The sequence below is a fragment of the Lissotriton helveticus genome, chromosome 3_1, assembly GCF_964261635.1.
Source record: "Lissotriton helveticus chromosome 3_1, aLisHel1.1, whole genome shotgun sequence".
Classification (NCBI taxonomy): domain Eukaryota; kingdom Metazoa; phylum Chordata; class Amphibia; order Caudata; family Salamandridae; genus Lissotriton; species Lissotriton helveticus.
Window position 1 is genome coordinate 64,297,006 of NC_136061.1, and position 20,053 is coordinate 64,317,058.

The 20,053-nt window shown below is 47.0% G+C and overlaps 1 protein-coding gene across 2 annotated transcripts in view; it reads right to left on the minus strand.

Annotated features, from left to right (window-relative positions):
• VIL1 (villin 1) overlaps positions 1 to 20,053 on the minus strand; it is a 184,702-nt gene that overhangs the window by 117,157 nt on the left and 47,492 nt on the right. For both annotated transcript variants that reach the window (XM_078679240.1, XM_078679239.1), the window contains exons 4-10: positions 17,731 to 17,927; positions 14,227 to 14,335; positions 11,296 to 11,406; positions 8,044 to 8,246; positions 5,119 to 5,197; positions 3,591 to 3,689; positions 2,170 to 2,323 (exon numbers count right to left, since the gene is read on the minus strand). In XM_078679240.1, the coding sequence (XP_078535366.1) occupies positions 2,170 to 2,323; positions 3,591 to 3,689; positions 5,119 to 5,197; positions 8,044 to 8,246; positions 11,296 to 11,406; positions 14,227 to 14,335; positions 17,731 to 17,927 (952 nt within the window). The remainder of the gene's footprint in view (positions 1 to 2,169; positions 2,324 to 3,590; positions 3,690 to 5,118; positions 5,198 to 8,043; positions 8,247 to 11,295; positions 11,407 to 14,226; positions 14,336 to 17,730; positions 17,928 to 20,053) is intronic.

The window sequence follows — 20,053 nt, forward strand, 5'->3', positions numbered from 1 at the left end:
GGTCAGATGGGGGCAGGAGGAGTAACACGTCCATCAGAAGTGAAGCAGAGGGTGCATAGGAGCCTGCAAGAAGATGGAGTAAGGAGACTCATGCTCTACTCACAACATAAAAACCATCAAAGATGGGGTGAGGGATGAGGGACAGACAGGAAGGACATCCTCCCAAACCACAATAACTCCCCCACGACTGGTGCCCTCTGATACAAGGCTTGCTCACTCTTGAGATGCGGAGAAGTTTCTCCCAAGAATTGCATTTTAATTCCATAAGTGCAGACATGTATGTCTAGCCTGGTGGAGCAATGATCATGTGGCATCCCAGGGGCTGTGTACAACCATCCTGGTTGCCAAGATACATCAAACATTGACTAGATAAACCCTTCTCCATGGACCACTCAAGGTGGTGAAGGCTGTCACGTTATTAAAGCCTCGCTGACGTCCCACGGTGACTGAGGTGCTCGAGGTAGAATTTGAGTGCAGGAGTTCATCCTTGAACTCAACCACTTGGACATGTGGGACACAGTTTTTTAAGATCTGTTTAAAGTATGTTTATTTATTTATTTGGAAATTTTATATAGCGCCACAGATGCCTCAGCGAAGGGGGGTCCCGGCGCTTCAAGTCAAGCCAACAGAGTGTAGAAGCTCGGCACTAAGAGGAGAGGCTTTTTTTTTTTTATTTGGAAATTTTATATAGCGCAACAGATGCCTCAGCGAAGGCAAAGTATGTTTCCTTCAACACATACTTTGCACTCTGCTGGCGTTGGCAATGTGGGCACGTTAAGTGCACTGAGGTGCAGGACAGAAGATTAGGGCCTGTTGGACAGGCCTGTGTCTTACTAACACGAGCCTATCCCCTGTATGCAACTTACAAATGAAATGTGTGCCCAGCTGTGTGCACCTTCTATTGCTCACATTAACAAGCAGGGGAACCCTGCCTGCAGTGTCTCACAGGTCAAGGTAGCTGGGTATCTGTCAAGGTCCTCGCATAGTGTCGTATCAGCTTCTGTGCGCTTCCTACAACCTGAGAGGAGGCATCGCTAACTATCCAGTGTAGCGCCTAGAAGAGCTGAGTGTGCGCTAGCTCTCCTTGCTACTTGGAACATAATATGTGGGAAATGGATAAAGGACCCCGTGAGCGGGGAGTGACGAGGCACATGGGCCAGCAGCTAGAGGGATGCTCAAGGTATGAGAGGGCTTCACACGACTCAGCAGAAAATATTTTCATATAATAAAGAGAAAGTCAGCTACATTGCTTGAGATGTGTGAGTGAATATGATTGGGGTGGACCAAACAATGACTCTTTTCATTTGGATTGCTGGTGTGGTAATAATTACTCTTACATTATTTGCAGGAGAATAGCACGTAATGAATATTAGTTCGCTGTAAAACACCAATACTCTCACGAGCGCTGATGTCAGGGACAGGGCGGTGCTCCACAATATGGAGGTGACGGGGAACAGCGTTTACAACGCAACTTTTACCACACAGTACCTATACCATGCAACTTTTACAACGCAAGCGTTACAACGACTTGCGCTGGGGGGCGCTGTAGGATAGGGAATAGTTTAATTTACTCTCCAAATCCTTCCCTACTATCCACGGGGACTGGAGTTGGAATAGTAAATTAAACTAATCACTATCCAGCGCCCCCCAACGCAAGTCGTTGTAACGACTTGCGTTGTAAAACTTGCGTGGTAATGGCATGCGCTGTAAAAGCATGCGTAGTAATGACATACATCCGGAGGTGACAGGATCTCTGGTACATGTGTCTCACTCCTACCACTCTCACCCACCAGAGCATCACTGACTGGGATTGAGGGACACCTCAGACTTCTTCCTTTCTCTCAAATAAGCCCCAAATTGTCCCCAATTTCTCTCTGTAAGCCCCAAAATTTCCTTTTGGGGCTTACAGAATCTAATGGATGGACTTTTGGGGCACACAGCAGGCTGGGATTCTGTGTTTATATCTATGTGGTGACGCAGTCACAGCGCTAGGCAGGATTGTGTAACCTTAGCCAGAACCTGCTTGCTGGGTTAGAGTTCTTGCAGTCTAGGGACTGGACACACACTCAGTGGAGATGGCCACAGAATGACCATCAGATCTGACTCCACTCCAAGGTTGGACCCTGCCGAAGGAGAAACATGGCTCTGTGTTCTCGCTGGCGAACGTACCCACTTTGCTGACGCTGTGTGTCTTTCCCAGGCCTGTGGTCTGGTCCTTCACTGTCCATTTCTGGAAAAGTTGCTTGAACATGGCGGACTCCGCGCCATCGTTCTGCGCCTCCACGCTGGTTGAGGGGCTGTAGTTCTTGGCCTTGATAAAACTCTGCTCAAGAAAGAGACAATGGTGCCAGTAAAGAAGGGAAGTTGAGGGGACGGGAGGTGGGCAAAACATAAACATGATGGCTCATATTCACCCCCCCTCCGTCTGTCTGTCCATGCAACCGTCCATGCATACATACATCTATCTATCCATAAATCCATCCATCCATCCATTCGACTCATGAATGGATAAACCCCTGGATCATCCATCCATCCACCTATCCATCCACCCATCCATCCATCCATCCTCCCACCTAAACCCACTTATCAATCCTTCCATCCATCCGTCCATGCATCCTCCCACCCACCCACTTATCCATCCATACTTCAATTCATCCATCCTCCCACCCACTTATCCATCCATCCTCCCACCCACCCACTTATCCATCCATCAATCCATCCATCCTCCCACCCATTTATCCATCCATCCATCCTCCCACCCACCCACTTATCCATCCATCCATCCATCCATAACTAATCCATCCATATATCCTCCCACCCACCCACTTATCCATCCATCAATCCATCCATCCATCCTCCCACCCACCCACTTATCCATCCATCAATCCATCCATCCTCCCACCCATTTATCCATCCATCCATCCTCCCACCCACCCACTTATCCATCCATCCATCCATCCATCCTCCCACCCACCCACTAATCCATCCATATATCCTCCCACCCACTAATCCATCCATATATCCTCCCACCCACCCACTAATCCATCCATCCATCCTCCCACCCACTTATCCATCCATCCATCCTTCCACCCACTTATCCATCCATCCATGCTCCCACCCACTTATTCATCCACCCACCCATCCATCTATTTGTCTATCTCTGCCTTCATCCTTCCCACTGTCTTTCTTCTGTGTTGTCTCGTCAGCTTCTTATTTCCCTCACTCTTGACTTTCTTTCTCCCTGCTCCGACCACTCGTCTCTCCATCCATTCATTATCCCCGTGTCTGCCGCTCTCCACCCATTAACGTCATCCGCTTGTCCATTGGTCCGTCCATTTAAGAATCAGTTCTATAACGAGCTGATCTGGCCATCTGTCCGTCCATCTACACTCAATACTTTCATCCATTCATCTGCCTATTCATCCACGCGCTCTCTTATCTTTTTCATCCATTTGTCCTTTCATTAATCCATCTACACAACTATCTACTCCCCTCCTGCCAGATGGCTGTCTGACCTGTCTTAAACAGCCAATCAGAAGCACTGGGCCTTCGAGTACTCCCCAGATGTAACCCTCACACCTGTCACTCACCTGTGCCCGGCTCATGGCCTGCTGCTTCTCCTCCTTGCTGGCATTGCACCCCCTCCACACGAAGATCTTCTGGCCGCCCTGGTCCAGGATGTAGCAATCCTACAAAGACATGGAAGCAACCAAGTCAGAAAGACCGGGAGGGGGAGCGGCACTGTGCATGTGTGGCTGTCAGACCAGAGAGTGGAGCCCTGAAGCATAAAGGTGATTAATAATCCCCCTAGCAAGGGCTGGGCTCAGGGCTCAGGACAGCCTGGAGCCTGTCGTATGTTCACAACACGGCCTTATTTACAAGAAACTGATGCACCGGCATCAATGGGTCAATTTCCTTGCGCCTGCGCCAAATGTCCTTGCGACACCATGGATGAGCGGTATTTACAATACAGGGCTCCATAGCGCAAGGTTTATCAGATGCTTTAGATAATCTGACGCATCTGTTGGCGCAAAAGTGACGCCATGCTGGAGTTGGTCATAAAACGGTCACAATTCCAGTAATGCGTCAGAACACATAGGCGAGTCCCTTAGTAAACCCCCAGCGCCATTCCTTACCCCTGGTTTGAGAAGGCGTAGGGAATTAGACAGAGTCAAGTCGTGAAGTGAAGCAGCTAAATGTAAATTCTTGAGTGCACCAGCAAACAGCAGTGGCGGTGTCTCATCTGGCGTCATGCCTCCACTTCTAGAAGCCACACGTGGAACCCTCGCTCTCTAGTTCTGCACCACTGTCTCTGCTTTGGAGGCTGCACGTGGTGTGTGAAATGTTGGGGCCTCATCCACAGTCCTGTCTCTTTTCTGCAGGTCACACATGTGGTCTTCAGTTGTTCAAGAGGTCACTTGTGCTGTGTATAGTTTGGAATCATTGTCTTCAGTGCTGTCTCTGTTCTGGATGTTACTTGTACTGGGTACTGTTCTTGCACCCCTGTCTGGAGTATTGCCTCTGTGGTGAAGGTCCCTTGTGCTGTTAAAATCACTCTCCATCTTGTGCTGTGTACAGTTTGGAATCATGGTCTTCAGTGTTTTATCTGTTATGGAGGTCCCTTGTGCTGTTAGAATCACTGTCTGGAGTGCTGTCCATCTTGTGCTGTGTGCAATTTTGGAAGCATTGTCTTCAGTACTGTCCTGTCTATTCTGAAGGTCACCTGTGCTGTGTACAGTTTAGAAACACTTGCCTGGAGTACTGTCTCGGTTTCACTTGTGCTGTGCAAAGTTTGAATCACTGCTGTCTGCACTGTTCCTACTCTAGAGGTACCATGTGTTGTGAAGGTTCCCTTCCTTCTTCTTTAGATCTCTGTCAGGTAGACAGGAACCTGTCCCCTCCTTGTGGCTCACAGCGCTAGTGAAAGCCTCCTCCCTCCCTCCCCTCAGCCTCGAGCAGATCAAAGCCCGAGGTAGCCAGTGGAGTTTTCAGAAAAGTATAGGATGGGGTCTGCAGATGAATAAACACGTTTATGAACGGCGTTCCTAACAGTTCCCACCCACTTTGACCCGGGAGTCCAAGTAGTTGATGACTCCAACTGATTGTTGTGCAGCTTACTTCATGGCTGAGCAGGTCCTGGGTCAAAGGTCGGACAGCCACTTCTTGCACCACCAGGTTCCCATCGCTATCTGTGACACTGTGAAGAGAGAGGTGGAAACCAGTGAGAGGGTGAAGTCTGAAGCATAAAGCCAGGGTAACAGCAATGTCATTGACATTATACAGCTAACACCACAAAATACATGAAAGTTTAGCGTACTGCATAGGACTGTATAGTATTAGGTGGAATATGAAATAGTTGGCGAAAGGTTTGGCTGTTTTTATTAAATTCTAAACATGCACCCTTAATAATATTTTGAAACATTGTAGAAACACTCTCCTGTGTGGGTTTGTACGTTTCTTTTTTTGTGAACAAGATTGGAAACTTGCTTAAAGAGAAAGTTACATTCATAGGGAAAAAAAACTTATGTCAAGCAGCCCTTGTGTTACCAGAGAATACGAGGAATCTGCCTTTGGTGGTGTTTCCAAACCTTTACAGCCCTGCCAAGTTTTCAAGGTCAATGCATGATGTGCTATTCCAGTCCAGGTTTTTTTTTTTGAATTCTAGGACTTGTAGTCCTATTTATTTCATCCAAAAACAGGACTTTAAGTCCCAGAATTCAAAAAGAAAACCTGGACTGGACTAACCCAGCACACATGGACCTAGGAAACTTGGCAGCTTTGCCTTACCTGCAGGCCCACCATCTTTTCCTTGGATGTCTTTCTAAATAACTCTACCAGAGGTGAAAGCAAATCAGTCACTCGCCTTTGGGTAGCTGAATTGCCCACATTTTAGGTGGAGTTATCTCTGCACCCTGGTGCAGTTGGAGGAGTCTGCAGCAGCAGAATTTCTTATGGGGGGCATATATCTGGAGAAATGAAGGTGAAATCCTCCTTCAGTCAGGCAGAGGCGGTTTCTTCTCAGGGCGCAAGGAAGCAGCCCATCCGATTTTCATGCGTGTAGATCGATGGTGATTGCAAACAGCAAGTACCAGTGACCTTCAGTTGGCCTGCTGCTGCCTGCCTGATGGATGATGATGACGCTCAGAAACGGGCGTAAAACAGGCAGTCAGGCAGGTTTCTGTGACACATATGCTAGTGCGCATGTGTCAAATAGAATAGTTTTGCTGCTGTTGCCCGCACTGCGTAGAGGTGGTAGGGCAATATGGGCTTGCATAGTGCCAGTTGTCATACAATATTTAGAGGTCCTTGGAATCTGCTCACTAATAGTATCAGACAGCCATTTACAACCCAGGCTCTGTCTTACAAGTTCATCATTCCTATCATCACCAAAAGCCCTGCCACCAACGACACCAAAACAGTCACCTCTGGGCTGCGTTGTATGCTGCGCAACTGCAGATCTGCAACATATGTGATTTCAGAATGTCAGCTGTACATAAACCTATTGTATTTTATTTACTAGACTATAGTATTGCTCTATTTATTAGTAGTCATGTGGCCCAGAATCTGTCTTGCCTCTTAGTCCACCAATGACAATGTCAACCCCGAACCCCTCTCCTAAATGTCCGGCTCACTCGATTCGCTAGCTCGCAATAATGAATTTATTTCTCTTACGCCTCACCATTTTCAAATTCCACCAGCCGCCACTGATTCAGAGGAAAGGAAATTAGGCCAAATCAGAGCTACTAACCAGAGTAAGATGTGTTTCAGAATACTTTATACAGAAACATCTGTGTTGTGCTTTAAATATTGTTCACAAACATTTCCTAAATATTGTTTGGATAAAAGTATGACATAAATATTATGCCCTCACTATAATTTACAAAAATATAATTAGACATAAACTTGAGTCGTAAATATCGTTTATAAAAAATATAGCCTGACATAAATATGGTGGTCTCAATACTGTTTACAAAAATACCGTTTGACATACATATTGTGACCTAAATATCATGGTCTTTAGCACCAGGACATGTCTTTAGCGCTCGGACACTCAGTTGTGACTTGCTGTCTACACTCTACAAATAATTCATTGACTCATCGGGTGTAGATTTTCAATTAATATGTGTAAAGGTGCAATATCTTTATAAATTATATGTATAACAAAATATTTATGTCAGATGATATGTTGACTACAATATTCTGAACCCACACCCCTGGAATGAAAATTCAATGATCCACTGATAGCTTCACTGGGAGGCTGTCCTCTACCAGCACATCTCAGGGTGATGGATATTTTTGAGTACTCAGGGCCACATGTATGACTGCCAGATTTTGAGAGTTGCTAATTGCGACTTTTTGCAACTTGCAATTAGAAAGTCGCAAAATGCGATGTACAACAGTGTGTTTGACACTCTTTGCGATTTCCAGTGGGTCACAAATGGACCTGTCTCATTAATATTCATGAGGCTGGTCGCAATTTGCAACCCACTGGGAATGGCCAAAATCACAAGGATGGTGGCCTGCTGGGGTCAGCAAACCACCATGTCTATGAATGTTTTTTGAATAGAGCAAATGTTTGGTTGGAAATGCAGCCTGATTTCTTTAATGAGATGCATTTAAAAAATAAATATGAAAAGTTTTCATTTATTAAGAGCAGGCAGTGGTCACCACGGCCTGCTCTTAAAAAATGTGTGTGCCCAAGGGACCCCTTCCATTTGTGAATGGGTTACCATCAACTTGAAATTATTTGTAAACTGTGAATCCTTTTCGATCGCCTTCTGGTCACCAAACATTCATACATCCCCCTGCGGCTGGCTACAACGAAGGAATGCCTGTAACACCCTCCTTCGTAATACCAACTCGCAAAACCTATTTTGCGATTCGTTACTAGGTTACTGACTTGCAAAATAGGGTTAGTACATGTTATAAGGCTATTAGCAGTCGCAAACGCCAGATTTTCCGTTTGCGACCGCTACAACGGTTTGTATACGTGGCCCTCGGGTCTGTACACACTCTCCTCTAAGCCGACTCGTCCCTACTCACTGGTAGAGCTTGATCGTCGTCTTCAACTTTTGATCCACCACCTCATCAGGGATGGGGGGCTTGATCTCCCGCCTCTCCCCCAGGACATGTCTCAGGAGAGACATCAGCTCGGCAGAGGCCGCCTCGTCTTCGCCGTCCACCACGCCCACCTGGGCCCGGCCGCCGCGCTCCCGGTCCCGGATATCCTTGGCCAGGTTCATGCCCTGCAAATGGATGCAAAACAACGCCATTTTTAAAGACAATAATCCTGCAAGATGAGTTTGCAGATGTGGTCTGTCGATATGGTGTGTGGGTTATGGAGGAAGGACGTGCCTTGGGGTTTTGTTTCTGTTTCACTTTTTTATCAACAAAATGAAAAAAAAAAACACACCGGAAGTAGGTCTGTGTGATCCTACACAGAAACAGCATTGCATCAGTGCAACTCACAGGTCTTTAACCAGAGGCATGAGATTGCTGAAGACAAATCACCCTAAACTTGGATTCTTGTGTAGGATTTGATTCTGCGATGGTGCTGTTTCCCACAGAGGAGTGTTCTTGTACAACCAAGGCTCTGTGACCAGGAACAACACGTCTCCTTTGCTCTTTGTTGTTGACTTTTCAATCAATAATTCCATGTCCTAATCCTTGTTCCCCACTTCTGGGATCCCCTGAAAGCCCCTGCACCACCTTGTGCCTCAGTTTCCTTTAACTTCCCAAACTCAGCATGTTTGGAAACAGCTAAACCCCACAGTAACAAACATTGTAGAAAGCAACAGGATGTTCACACTCAAGGGAAGATTCACAAAGGTATTTGCACACCTTAGGGAAACCAAAGTGCATACACCATGCATTTACATGCTCATAAGACTATAATGTGTCAGTATCAGGAACATTATGGTTTTACCTTCATAAAGGGAATCTTTTCACAAGGGAATGAATGGGGGAATGTCTGTGTGAGCAGAACTGATCCCATGGGTGGATTTGAGGATGTTACAGGGAGAGCCAATCTGCAAACATGGCTTAACTCCCACTGAATCACAACCCTGTGAGGATTCACAAGGTTTGTAGGGATCACTGCAAAAAGGTAAGAATAGATGTACTATCCTTAACTCCACATCTACGTACCTTGAAGATATATATATCACCATGGTACATATATGTGGAATTACATATAGTAAAGCTTTGCTTACCCATAGAAAATGACCGTCATGATATTTTTGCCTCGATATTCGCCACACAAGATTTTGTCCGACAATGTTTCTGTTTACGATATTCTGTCTAAGCTCTGGGGCATATTTACAAAGGATTTGGCCACAGGAACATCACTTATAACGATGTTCCTGCGGTGCAATGCCCTGCTCCATATTTACAAACACCTCTTTGTAAATAGCGTCCCCTTTATCGCTGCTATCTGAGTGAAAGGGGTGTGCAGTGGGTGTCGCTGTGGGCGTTCCACCGCAAGCCCTTGCTTTTGACGCTGCCCCAGATTTACAAGGAGGTGTAATTCTGAGGCAACGCCAAAAAGTAAAACCATGCAAAAGCAGGTATTAGATTGGTGAAATGAGAAGAAATGCTATTATTGCTCCTCGTTTTGCTGTTTCTATGTGTACTGCACACATAGCAACACACATAGAAAGAGCAGAACACCATGAATGACTGTTTATGTGCAGGAAGGTGCCCCTTCCTGCACATACCTAATCATTAAATATTGACGAACGACTACTTCTATGCATGCTGCAGCACACATAGAAGTAACACATCACCATTATTGAATGATTATGTGCAGGAAAGTAGACCTTCCTGCACATAAACAATCATTCCCTGCAACGCAGACACCCCTGCACAGTCAGACAAGGGTGTCGGCGTTGGCGTTAGGCAGCTAATTTTAGCGCTAAGAAAAACACAAGGGTGCGCCGTATTGCTTTAAATATGGCGCATCCCTGCATTTTGGAAATGTCAGAACAAGGCACTGCCCAATTTTGCGCAGGTCTGCAAACGACATTTCCTTGTACATATGCCCCCCTGTGTTAACCACCCCTTTAGGGGCCTATTATGATTGCGGTTTTCCCGCATCCTCTGGGCCGGTGGAAGCCACCGCCGGCCCGGAGGATGCGGGAAAACCGCCGCGGAGCCTCGAAAGACCCACTGCCATATTAGGATGGCTGGTGGGTCTTGCATTCCGTCCGCAACCTTTCAGCCGCGGTCGCCTTCCGACCGCGGCGGAAAAGCATTAACATGGCTGGCGGTGTCTATCAGAAGCATACGGAAAAGCATACGGACTTTCACTTCGGGGGCCCATTGCGGGCCCCCTGGGTGAAGGTGGGGTGGGGGGTGCACATGGGGGGTACCTATGGTACCACCCTGCATTTGCGTGCACAAAGCAGCAGGCACCGCGCGGTGCCTTCCGCTTTGTGCATGCCAATGCGATGTATGCATTTCTAACCTTGCGGCGGGTGCAGCTTGAAGCTGCACCCTCTGCAATGTTAAAGATAGAGGATGTGACCGCCACCCTGGCGGTAACATCCTAATCTGCTCGGAGGGACCGCCGCTGCCCCTGCGGACGTTCCCTCCTGCTCAGGGGTCGCGGACGGACTCAAGTCCGTCTGCGATCGTAATCGGCCCCATTTGGCACTAATAGGTTTTGGATTCTGACTTGTTTCCCTACAGAAGTGCCAGTGTATGGCAATAGGCCATTTTCTGCTGCCCTTGAGGGTATCAAATTATTCGGTGTGCAGAGAACTAAAGCCTACGTTGGCACAAGACCATGTGGCGGGCATACAGGATTTCCATAACTAACATTCATGAGATAAGTTAACATACAGTGTATGTGGAAGTGGGTAATTTGCACATTTATTGTTTACACTGAATACCTTGAGTGACCCTCGACTCCTGGTAGAAAGTGCCAATAATAAAATATTCTTACAGTCCGGCCCTTGGAGCAGACTTTCTAAACATGCCCTTTTCTGGAGCACCCCTCTTACACACCCTAATTCCACTCCAATGTAGGGGTCTTTCTGTCACAAGCCAAGTCCCAGAAGCACTGTCTATAATAGACTATCTCCTTGAATGACATGAGAAAGTCCTGTAATAGATTTTTTTTTAAAAATGTATATTTGTGTTGGTCTATTCGAGGTTTAATTTCCTCTTCGGATATATGTTAGCTCCCTGCTGTGTGTGTTCATGTGGCGACATGACAGTGGTGTCCAAGCGATCGACCAGGAGGCCCTGCTGTGGGATCCAAGGAGGTCTCTGCAGATCCCACCAGATCCGTACCTTTATCCTCTCCATCCGGTTGCTCTGCGGCCCGTTCCACTGGACGATCAGCTTTCCAAGGTCGAGCAGGAAGACGTCCCCCAGGTTGAAGCTGTCCCAGCTCATCTCCACCTGCAATGGAACCACAGCTGGGTTACAGCGCCTCCTGCTCTCACCTGTGATCTGCTGCACACATTGCATTGACAAACAGCCCAGAGGAGGAAACCTGTCACCTGCAACTCGGCACTTTAAAAGCAGTTACTTCTCAAGACATTTTTCTAAGCAACTGTGCCTTAAATTAACCAGTAAATGATATGAAAGCGAAATAACTCTTCACATCTTATAGAAGAACAGTTCTTAAAAGTGGACTGCAGGAATGGACGGCTCGTGCACACACGGTTGTATTTGTTTGTTTTAGTGAATTCATGGAATCGAATTTTAAATATCATCCGGACGAAACAGCAGTCCCAGAATGTGGAGCCCCACAATATTGTGAAGGCAAGTATGTGTAGGTGAGTCCAGATTCGTATTCCGGATATACCATTGCAGGACGATATTGTCAATTAGTATTGTGGAATACATTCACACACAGGCACAACAACACTATTACACAAGACGCACCGCCACGCACACCTAACAGGATGCACAGGGACAGAGTCCTAAACATGCACTGGATCAGCAGTCAGTCAGTCTCTCTCTGTCAGTCTCTCTCTGTCAGTCTCTCTCTGTCAGTCTCTCTCTGTCAGTCTCTCTGTCAGTCTCTCTCTCTCTCTCTGTCAGTCTCTCTGTCAGTCTCTCTCTGTCAGTCTCTCTGTCAGTCTCTCTGTCAGTCTCTCTGTCAGGCTCTCTCTCTGTCAGTCAGTCAGTCTCTCTGTCAGTCAGTCAGTCAGTCAGTCAGTCTCTCTCTCTCTCTCTCTCTCTCTCTCTCTCTCTCTCTCTCTCTCTCTCCACGGAAGTGACCTGACATGTCTGTTGTGGTTGTGTGGGGCTACATTATCTGTTGTGGCAACTCATAGTGCAATGCACCCATGAATACCTTCTGCGTGTAATCTGTCCGCAGGCTGGCGTCCCAGTGGATTCTTTGCTTCCCCACTTGCATGTAACATGTAATTCTCCCACAATGCACCTGAAATGGGTGTCTTATATAATGAGCCACTATGCGTGTAGTTTTATTTCTCTAGTAATTTCTCTGTGAAGAATTTCTCAGGAGGAGTTGGGATAGTGCAGGGCAGGCGGTGTGAGGCAAGGGTGATGTCAATGTTGTTCACCATAACATTCTTCTTACATGTTATTTATATCACCCATAATGTGCCATCCTCCTTCCGAAATATGTGAAGAGGGAGTCACAGCTGTCTCACTTTGTTTATCTGTGCTCTAGAAATCACTGCCAGTGCTTGCAGGTTTGCAGCAAAGACATTAGCAAAACAGTCAAAATCGAAGAGCCATCTTGGATTATTATTTTGCATACTTCCAAAATGGCGGTCACCGTGCGTATAATGAAATGTGCTGTCCATCTTGGAAGTATAAGCGTATCGTTCCAACATGCCCAAGTCTATGGTCTAAGAGGGCTGCCAAGTTGAATCTATATGCTATAGGCTGGGCCAATGCTTGTAAAATTGTGTCACAAGCACTGGAAAAGAAAATAGTGGAAGGATGTACCTTGGAGCCTTAATTCCTACACTTTCAAGATGGCTGCCACTTTGTGTCTAGAATTTCGGGACATATACTCCAAGTCACCAATTAAGAGTGGTCTTGGGGCTCTTTTCAGGGCTCATATAGTTTTTCCATTTTAATAATCTGCCCACAGTTATTTATCATAAAGCCTCCTCCTCTGCTTCAAAGTTGAGGAAGGGTGTAGATGGTGCAGGGCTCAGAGGTGGCACAAAACTGTGTGTCCATATAAACATATTGGTCTATTATTGATCTGTCAACTTTTCATTGGGGTTGAACCTATGTCTAATTCTATCCACCCCAGGAGAGTAAGGGGAAGTGAGATACCATGGCCGCCCATGCTGTTGTTCACATGCAACCAGGGAGCTTCTCGACAGGTGTTGGCTGACCTACATGGACCAGCCAAGCTGAGCGGTGTGCCAAAGAGTTTCTCTGAGGGCAGGGACCCTTGATGATAGTATGACTACAGGGCCTACCCTGACTGCCCCTTTATGTGTATAATATACCTATTTCTAGGGTAATTCCAAAACAGCAAGTACACCACTTTTTACTGCGTGCAGAATTATATCTTTGCATGCCGCGCCTGATCTGTATATCATCCCAGTAGTGCGTCACTGGGGAAACCGATTCACTCTCCACCCTGAGGAATGCCCAGGACCTCTGTTAGACTAGTAGTGTATGGCTGAAACATGTTGGCGTTTTTACACTCGGGTCATAGGACCACAATATCCTACTGACACCGAGTGTATATATAGTTGTTATCCTTCCCATCCCCCCACCAACCTTGGAGTGGATAAATAATTTTATTTAATAGTGTATAACCACCCCAAATTTTCCAAAGAGCTCCCTGGAACACGGTTGACCCCACCCTGACCTTTACAATTCAGGGTGAACCCGATGATGAAGCATGCCACTACCAGAGGGGGTGAGGGTTGTATTACAAAAAATGCTCTTCCGTTTTCCCGGCACTGAGTGTGGTGGAGCGGAGGTGTCGCTTATTTTCCCTTCCATCATTACTGCCACCCTTAGGAGGAGGACACTCTACTGGTTGTTGTATATTGAGTACGGATTGCGTATCCCCTTATCTTTCGGACCCGAAAGGACCTCTCCACCCTCCCAGGTCCAGGAGTTCTTCGGTCCTCCTGCGCCTCAGTGTTTAAGTGACCTGCATGGATACCAATCACTGGACCGTGAGGGTCTGCGTCGTTTCACTCACGCCATCTTACTATGTTTTCAGTAAATCTCCCGCCTCATTCCAGACTCAGCCTTTCTCTCACCCACCTCTCCGGCTGCTACGTTCTTCTTGCCCTTGACGTGCAGGAGGCGCTTGACGTTGTACGTGTTGGTCTCCACGTGCTTCATGCCGGATGCTGCTCCCCCCTTCTTATAGCTGCAAAACAGAGCACAGTCAGGGCCAGGGGCACCAAAGGGGTTGATGATATCAATAGCTGGGGAGGAGCTGGATAGATAAGCTAGGCAGGGCAGGTGGGGTGGGCACAAGTGTGCTGGACTGGTGGGCTGAGCACGTGGGTAGGACGGGTGACTGGACATAGGTGTGATGGCATGGGGGCTGCACTGGTGGGATGGGCAGGTGGGCTGGGCACTGGTGTGCTGGACTGGTGTGCTGGACTGGACACAGATGGGCTGGGCACAGGTGTGCTGGACTGGTGTGCTGGACTGGACACAGGTGGGCTGGGCACAGGTGTGCTGGACTGGTGTGCTGGACTGGACACAGGTGGGCTGGGCACAGGTGTGCTGGACTGGTGTGCTGGACTGGACACAGGTACTGGGCAGGTGGACTGGGCAGGTTGGCTGGACAGGTGGGCTGGGCAGGTGATCTGGGTAGGTGGGCTAGACAGGTGGGCTGGACAGATGTGCTGGGCAGGTGTTATGGGCAGGTGAGTAGGACAGGTGGGCTGGACACAGTATGCTGGCTGGTGGGCTGGACAGGAGGGCTGGGAAGGTGGATAGGACAGGTGGATAGGACAGGTCGATAGGACAGGTGGGATGGACACAGGTATGCTGGTTGGTGGGCTGGGCAGGTGGGCTGGGCACAGATGTGCTGGACGGGTAGGCTGGACAGGTGGCTTGCAGCAGATGCATGTGTAAGTTGACTGGCATGCCATGGAGGCATTAGGTGCTCTCCATGTTGAACACTCACACCTCACTGCTCTAATTTAAAACCTCTGTGGTGGCTTAGCTGCCAAGTGAGGTACAGTTAATCTTTCATTTCTGTATGTATGTATTTATCTAATTGTTTTTTCTTGTTTCTTTATTGTATTTTTGTAACTGTATATTTGTTAAAATGCACATTTAATTTTATATGCGGCAGTTTGCATTTGCCTTACTGTCACATAGTAAATATAAGCCACATATAGACAGGCACTATGCTTTTGAGCTACTCTTGCAAACTGGCATTAGTCAGGCAAGCTTTACTGGCAGGCAGACATGAGTCATGTTTGTTCTTCAATTGTTAAAATGGCTCCTTTTCCATTGCAGAGTGCCTGGTGTGCTGTCATAAATATAAACACAATTGCTCTTACTATGCAATGGTCACAAAGTTGTAAATTGTGGAACCGCTGAAGAAGCATTACCATTGGTGAGCGGTAATCACATATTTAGGTCTCGCCCCTGTTGCAGCGCATTCAATGTTGCAAGAGATATTGTATACCACAAGGGGTTAGCAGCCTGTCGACTGCTTAACATTAGTTGCCTCCATTGTCACTTGTATTTGCTGCCTTCTAACAAGCTAAGGCCTGCTGGCTTCACTTCTCCTTTTTTGTCTGGAGCATGGACCAAGTACTGATTGCTTCAGCTTGACTGCTGTCCTTCTGCTGTGATTGAGACACTGCTTTTAATTGTTTTTCTTGCCTATCATCCTTGTTGAGCATCTTGCCATGTGTAGCTATGTTTTACTATGCCAAACACTCTTCAAAGAAGCCCTTTTATCCTTTGAAATGTTTTTTTTTTATTGTGATAATAGATACTTTTATTGTGACAACAGAGGTTATTTGCTTCCAACTGTATTTTGACAAAGATCTGAAGATTGGCGCAATTGCTTTTTTTAGGTGATGGGATTTTTTGCCAAATGTCATATTTGCTTTCTTTTTCACACATGAGGAGATTAATTGATTTGCTCAGAATGACAGGGGTGTTGGGTTGAGACCTAACAAGCATTGACAAATCCAATAGGTCTCGCCTTTGATACTATTGGCTCTATCATTTCCTTTCGTTTATGCTGTACAGCATGGGCATAAATGACTTTTGTAATGTTGCGTAGCCATGCTGTATAGCAGTGTGGCTGCTGTGCAGCATAGCTAAAAAATAATAATAATAACAAAAAGGACAATGACGAAACCGGGACTAATGCACTTTAAAATAAAAGCGCCTTAGCCCTGGCTGCATCATAGCGCATTTTTCAAATTATTCTTAGGCCCACTGCAAAGCATCCACACTGCTGTACTGCATGGCTCCAAAAAATTGCCAAAGCAATTAACTCCCATACGCGATACTTATTGGCTTTGCCAATGCTTGTTTAATTTAGCAGGCACTGCTGCCACCAGAAGCCTTTTCCAGGCTCACCACCAAGGCCAGACACATCCCATAGCAGGGAGGGCTCCTGACTTGCCTCCCAGTGTCTGATCTAAGCCAAGGTGGCCCAAACCAGTCCTGCATGGTTCCCGCGGCTCGGCTCACGCTCGCATTGAAAGACATAGGTCTAGAATCCCATCCAAGGTAATCTAAGGCAGGCAACCAACCCATGAGGCTGTGTTTTTTCAGTGAATGCTGGTACTTGTAGTTTGCTTTTATTCTAAATAATGAACAACAATTACCAACAAGGAAAGGAAAAAGAGCACTGGGCAAACTACTCACACGAGACATGAACAACTCAGAATTGGTCTGTCTCTGCACAAATATAAAGCAAAATCTAATGTATGGGTCATTATTCCTAAAGTGTGATCTAAATCTAGCAGGGCCTCAGCGCGGTGCTGCACATTGCAATAGGGTTGATATGGGAAGCAGTAGAGCTGCATCCACCCTATAGCAAATCCACTACATTGAGGTACCATTGCATCGGAGACAGTACATCGTTGTTATCACTTCGGAGGATGCCGCTACATCAAATAAGGGAAGTTAAAAGGCATGTCATTTAAATATAAGGTGATGTAGGCAAAGGATTAGCATGAAATTATATCACATTTAAATTCTTGTATGTTATATAGCCAAATTGACTTTACGGTTAGGTTAAGGTACTTTTTTTAATTAAATAAAAAATAAGTTTTGAACAGACTTCGATGGAGTTAGAGTAGAATCACTTTTACATTTCAAATAATTGAAAGATCGTGTTGGTGTTAGGTTAAATGTGCCCTTTATTTAATTTAATTGAAATAATATTGTATCTAATTTAAGACTAGGGTGAGGATAAGCATAATTTTTACGGTCGTATATAAATATAATTTTATTTGATTAAGGGCTCGGGGTACAATTAAGGTTAGGTTAAGATTAATTAAATTAAAGGGTGATGTGGACAGCAGAGGCCTCCTAAGAAAATCTTTGGGTACTGGCACTTATTTTTGTTCTTTTTCTTTATATAAATTAATTATTCGCTTTCATTAAGTAGGCAGCATAATGCAATGAATGAAAAAGCAATGATGGAACAAGACATTGATAAAGCAGGTACATTTTGAATATTTACAAAGAGGATGAAATTAAAAAACAAACAGACAGAAATAAAGGCAGAGGTATGAACGCGCTGGATGTGCCCATGCCGCAGTGGATACGCACACGACGCCCTGCTTGAAGTATCCGCGGAACGTCTCGCTCTCGTGGCCCTGGCACTCGCGATGCTGCACGGCGGCGCCCCCCAAGTGCTCGTCCATCTGGGTGGTGTAGATGGCGGCTGCCCCCTGCTCGTCCGTTGACGACTCATTGCCAATCCAGTAGTGGATGTCGTATGTGAAGTTGTTGCCAGTTTTGTGAGTCTGAAAAAGAGCATGAGTCGTTTTTAGTTCAAGCGTTCAAAACTGGAACAAGATCCCTCTTGGGGATCCGTGAAATTCAACAGATTTTAAACTGTACGAAGCGCTGAAGATTGAGAGCCAGATTTATCATTCTTTCACGCAACGCAACACAGCAAGGCAACGCAGCAAGGCAACACAGCAAGGCAACGCAGTGAAGCAACTTGCTGCCTGAATGTGCCATATCTATCAAAATATGGCACCATTCTGCTCTCTCCCTGGTCTGGCACATTAGTAGCAGCCCAGCACAATACAGACACCCTTGCACTTTGGTGCAAGTGCAAAGGTGTATGCCTTGCAACCAGGATTGTTTTTGTGCAGTAAGGGACACCTTGCTGCACAAAAACAACTGCAGCACACTTAGAAAGAGGAAACAATGAGGATAAACATGTGTGCTCTCTCCCTGTGCTGGCACACTAATGGCTGCCAAGCGCCAACACAGACACCCTTGCACCAGAGTGAAACGGTGTCTGTGTTTCGGGCAAGATTGTTTTGTGCCATAAGGGACACACTGCTGCACAAAAACAACTACAGCACACTTAGAAAGAGGAAACAATGAGGAGAAACATTTGTGCTCTTCCCTGTGCTGACACACTACTGGCTGCCAAGCGCCAACACAGACACCCTAGCACCAGAGTGAAACGGTGTCTGTGTTTCGGGCAAGATTGTTTTGCCATAAAGAACACCTTTCTGCACAAAAACAACTACAGCACACTTAAGACAGAGGAAACAACCAGGAGAAATAAAGCTATTCCTTCTTGTGGTCCCTCCCCTGGGAAGGCGTAGCAATTTAATGCAACCCAGGTCTACCAGTATTGGTCAATCTGGAAATACACCAAGATCCATGGGTGGAGCATGAGAACACCCACGCTCCACCCATGCTTCACCCACGCTCCACCCACGCTCCACCCATGCTTCACCCACGCTCCACCCACGCTCCACCCACGCTCCACCCACGCTCCACCCATGCTTCACCCACGCTCCACCCACGCTCCACCCACGCTCCACCCACGCTCCACCCCGCTCCACCCACGCTCCATCCATGCTCCACCCACGCTCCACCCGCGCTCCACCCATGCTCCACCCACGCTCCACCCGCGCTCCACCCATGCTCCACCCACGCTCCACCTATGCTCCACCCATGCTCCACCCGCGCTCCACCCATGCTCCACCCATGCTCCACCCACGCTCCACCCATGCTCCACCCACGCTCCACCCATGCTCCACCCACGCTCCACCCGCGCTCCACCCATGCTCCACCCACGCTCCACCTATGCTCCACCCATGCTCCACCCGCGCTCCACCCATGCTCCACCCATGCTCCACCCACGCTCCACCCATGCTCCACCCACGCTCCACCCACGCTCCACCACGCTCCACCCATGGAATGCTTTCTCAGGGCAGAGTAATGCAAGGTAGCCACCCGTGCTGCCTTATGTTACTCAGATTTACCAGGCAGGATGGCCTTACAATGCTTGGTAAATATAGCTTAGGGATTGCGTTGCGCTTGCAACGCAATGCGCGACGCAGGGGCAACGCAATACCAGGATAGATCTTCCTGTGAATGTCTGCAAAACATGCATAATGGAGGAGCCGCAGAAGCCGCATGTGCGACCTCTGTGGCTCCTAACGCTGGCATTTTGACGCCTGTCTTCAGAGGGGACAAAAGCAGTTTCAAGACCAGAAGGTGAACAGTGCTGGAGGAGCACATGAACTCTCCTCAGCCCACAGTGGGACATCACACTTTCCATTTTTAAAACAAATGCATTCAGCCGTGCAGCGCTACTTAGAATGCATCCTAAAGTGATACAAATGGAAAATACACATTTTAAAAACGTTTTGCAATATGTAATTACTGTGAATACATGAAAAACTAGCATTGGCAAATCAACAGTGTGGGTCTTGAGAAACTGGTGAGATTTTTTTTATTATTGCTATGATATGCCACAACAAGAAAAACAAAAAACAAAAAGCGTGGCTGACTCCAGAGCGAAGTGCTCACGGTTCAATTCCCGGCACCGGTGGCGGCTCATCTCAGCATCATGTGACTCTGGGCAATAGCTCACTTGATCTCCCCGACGCCCCCCAGC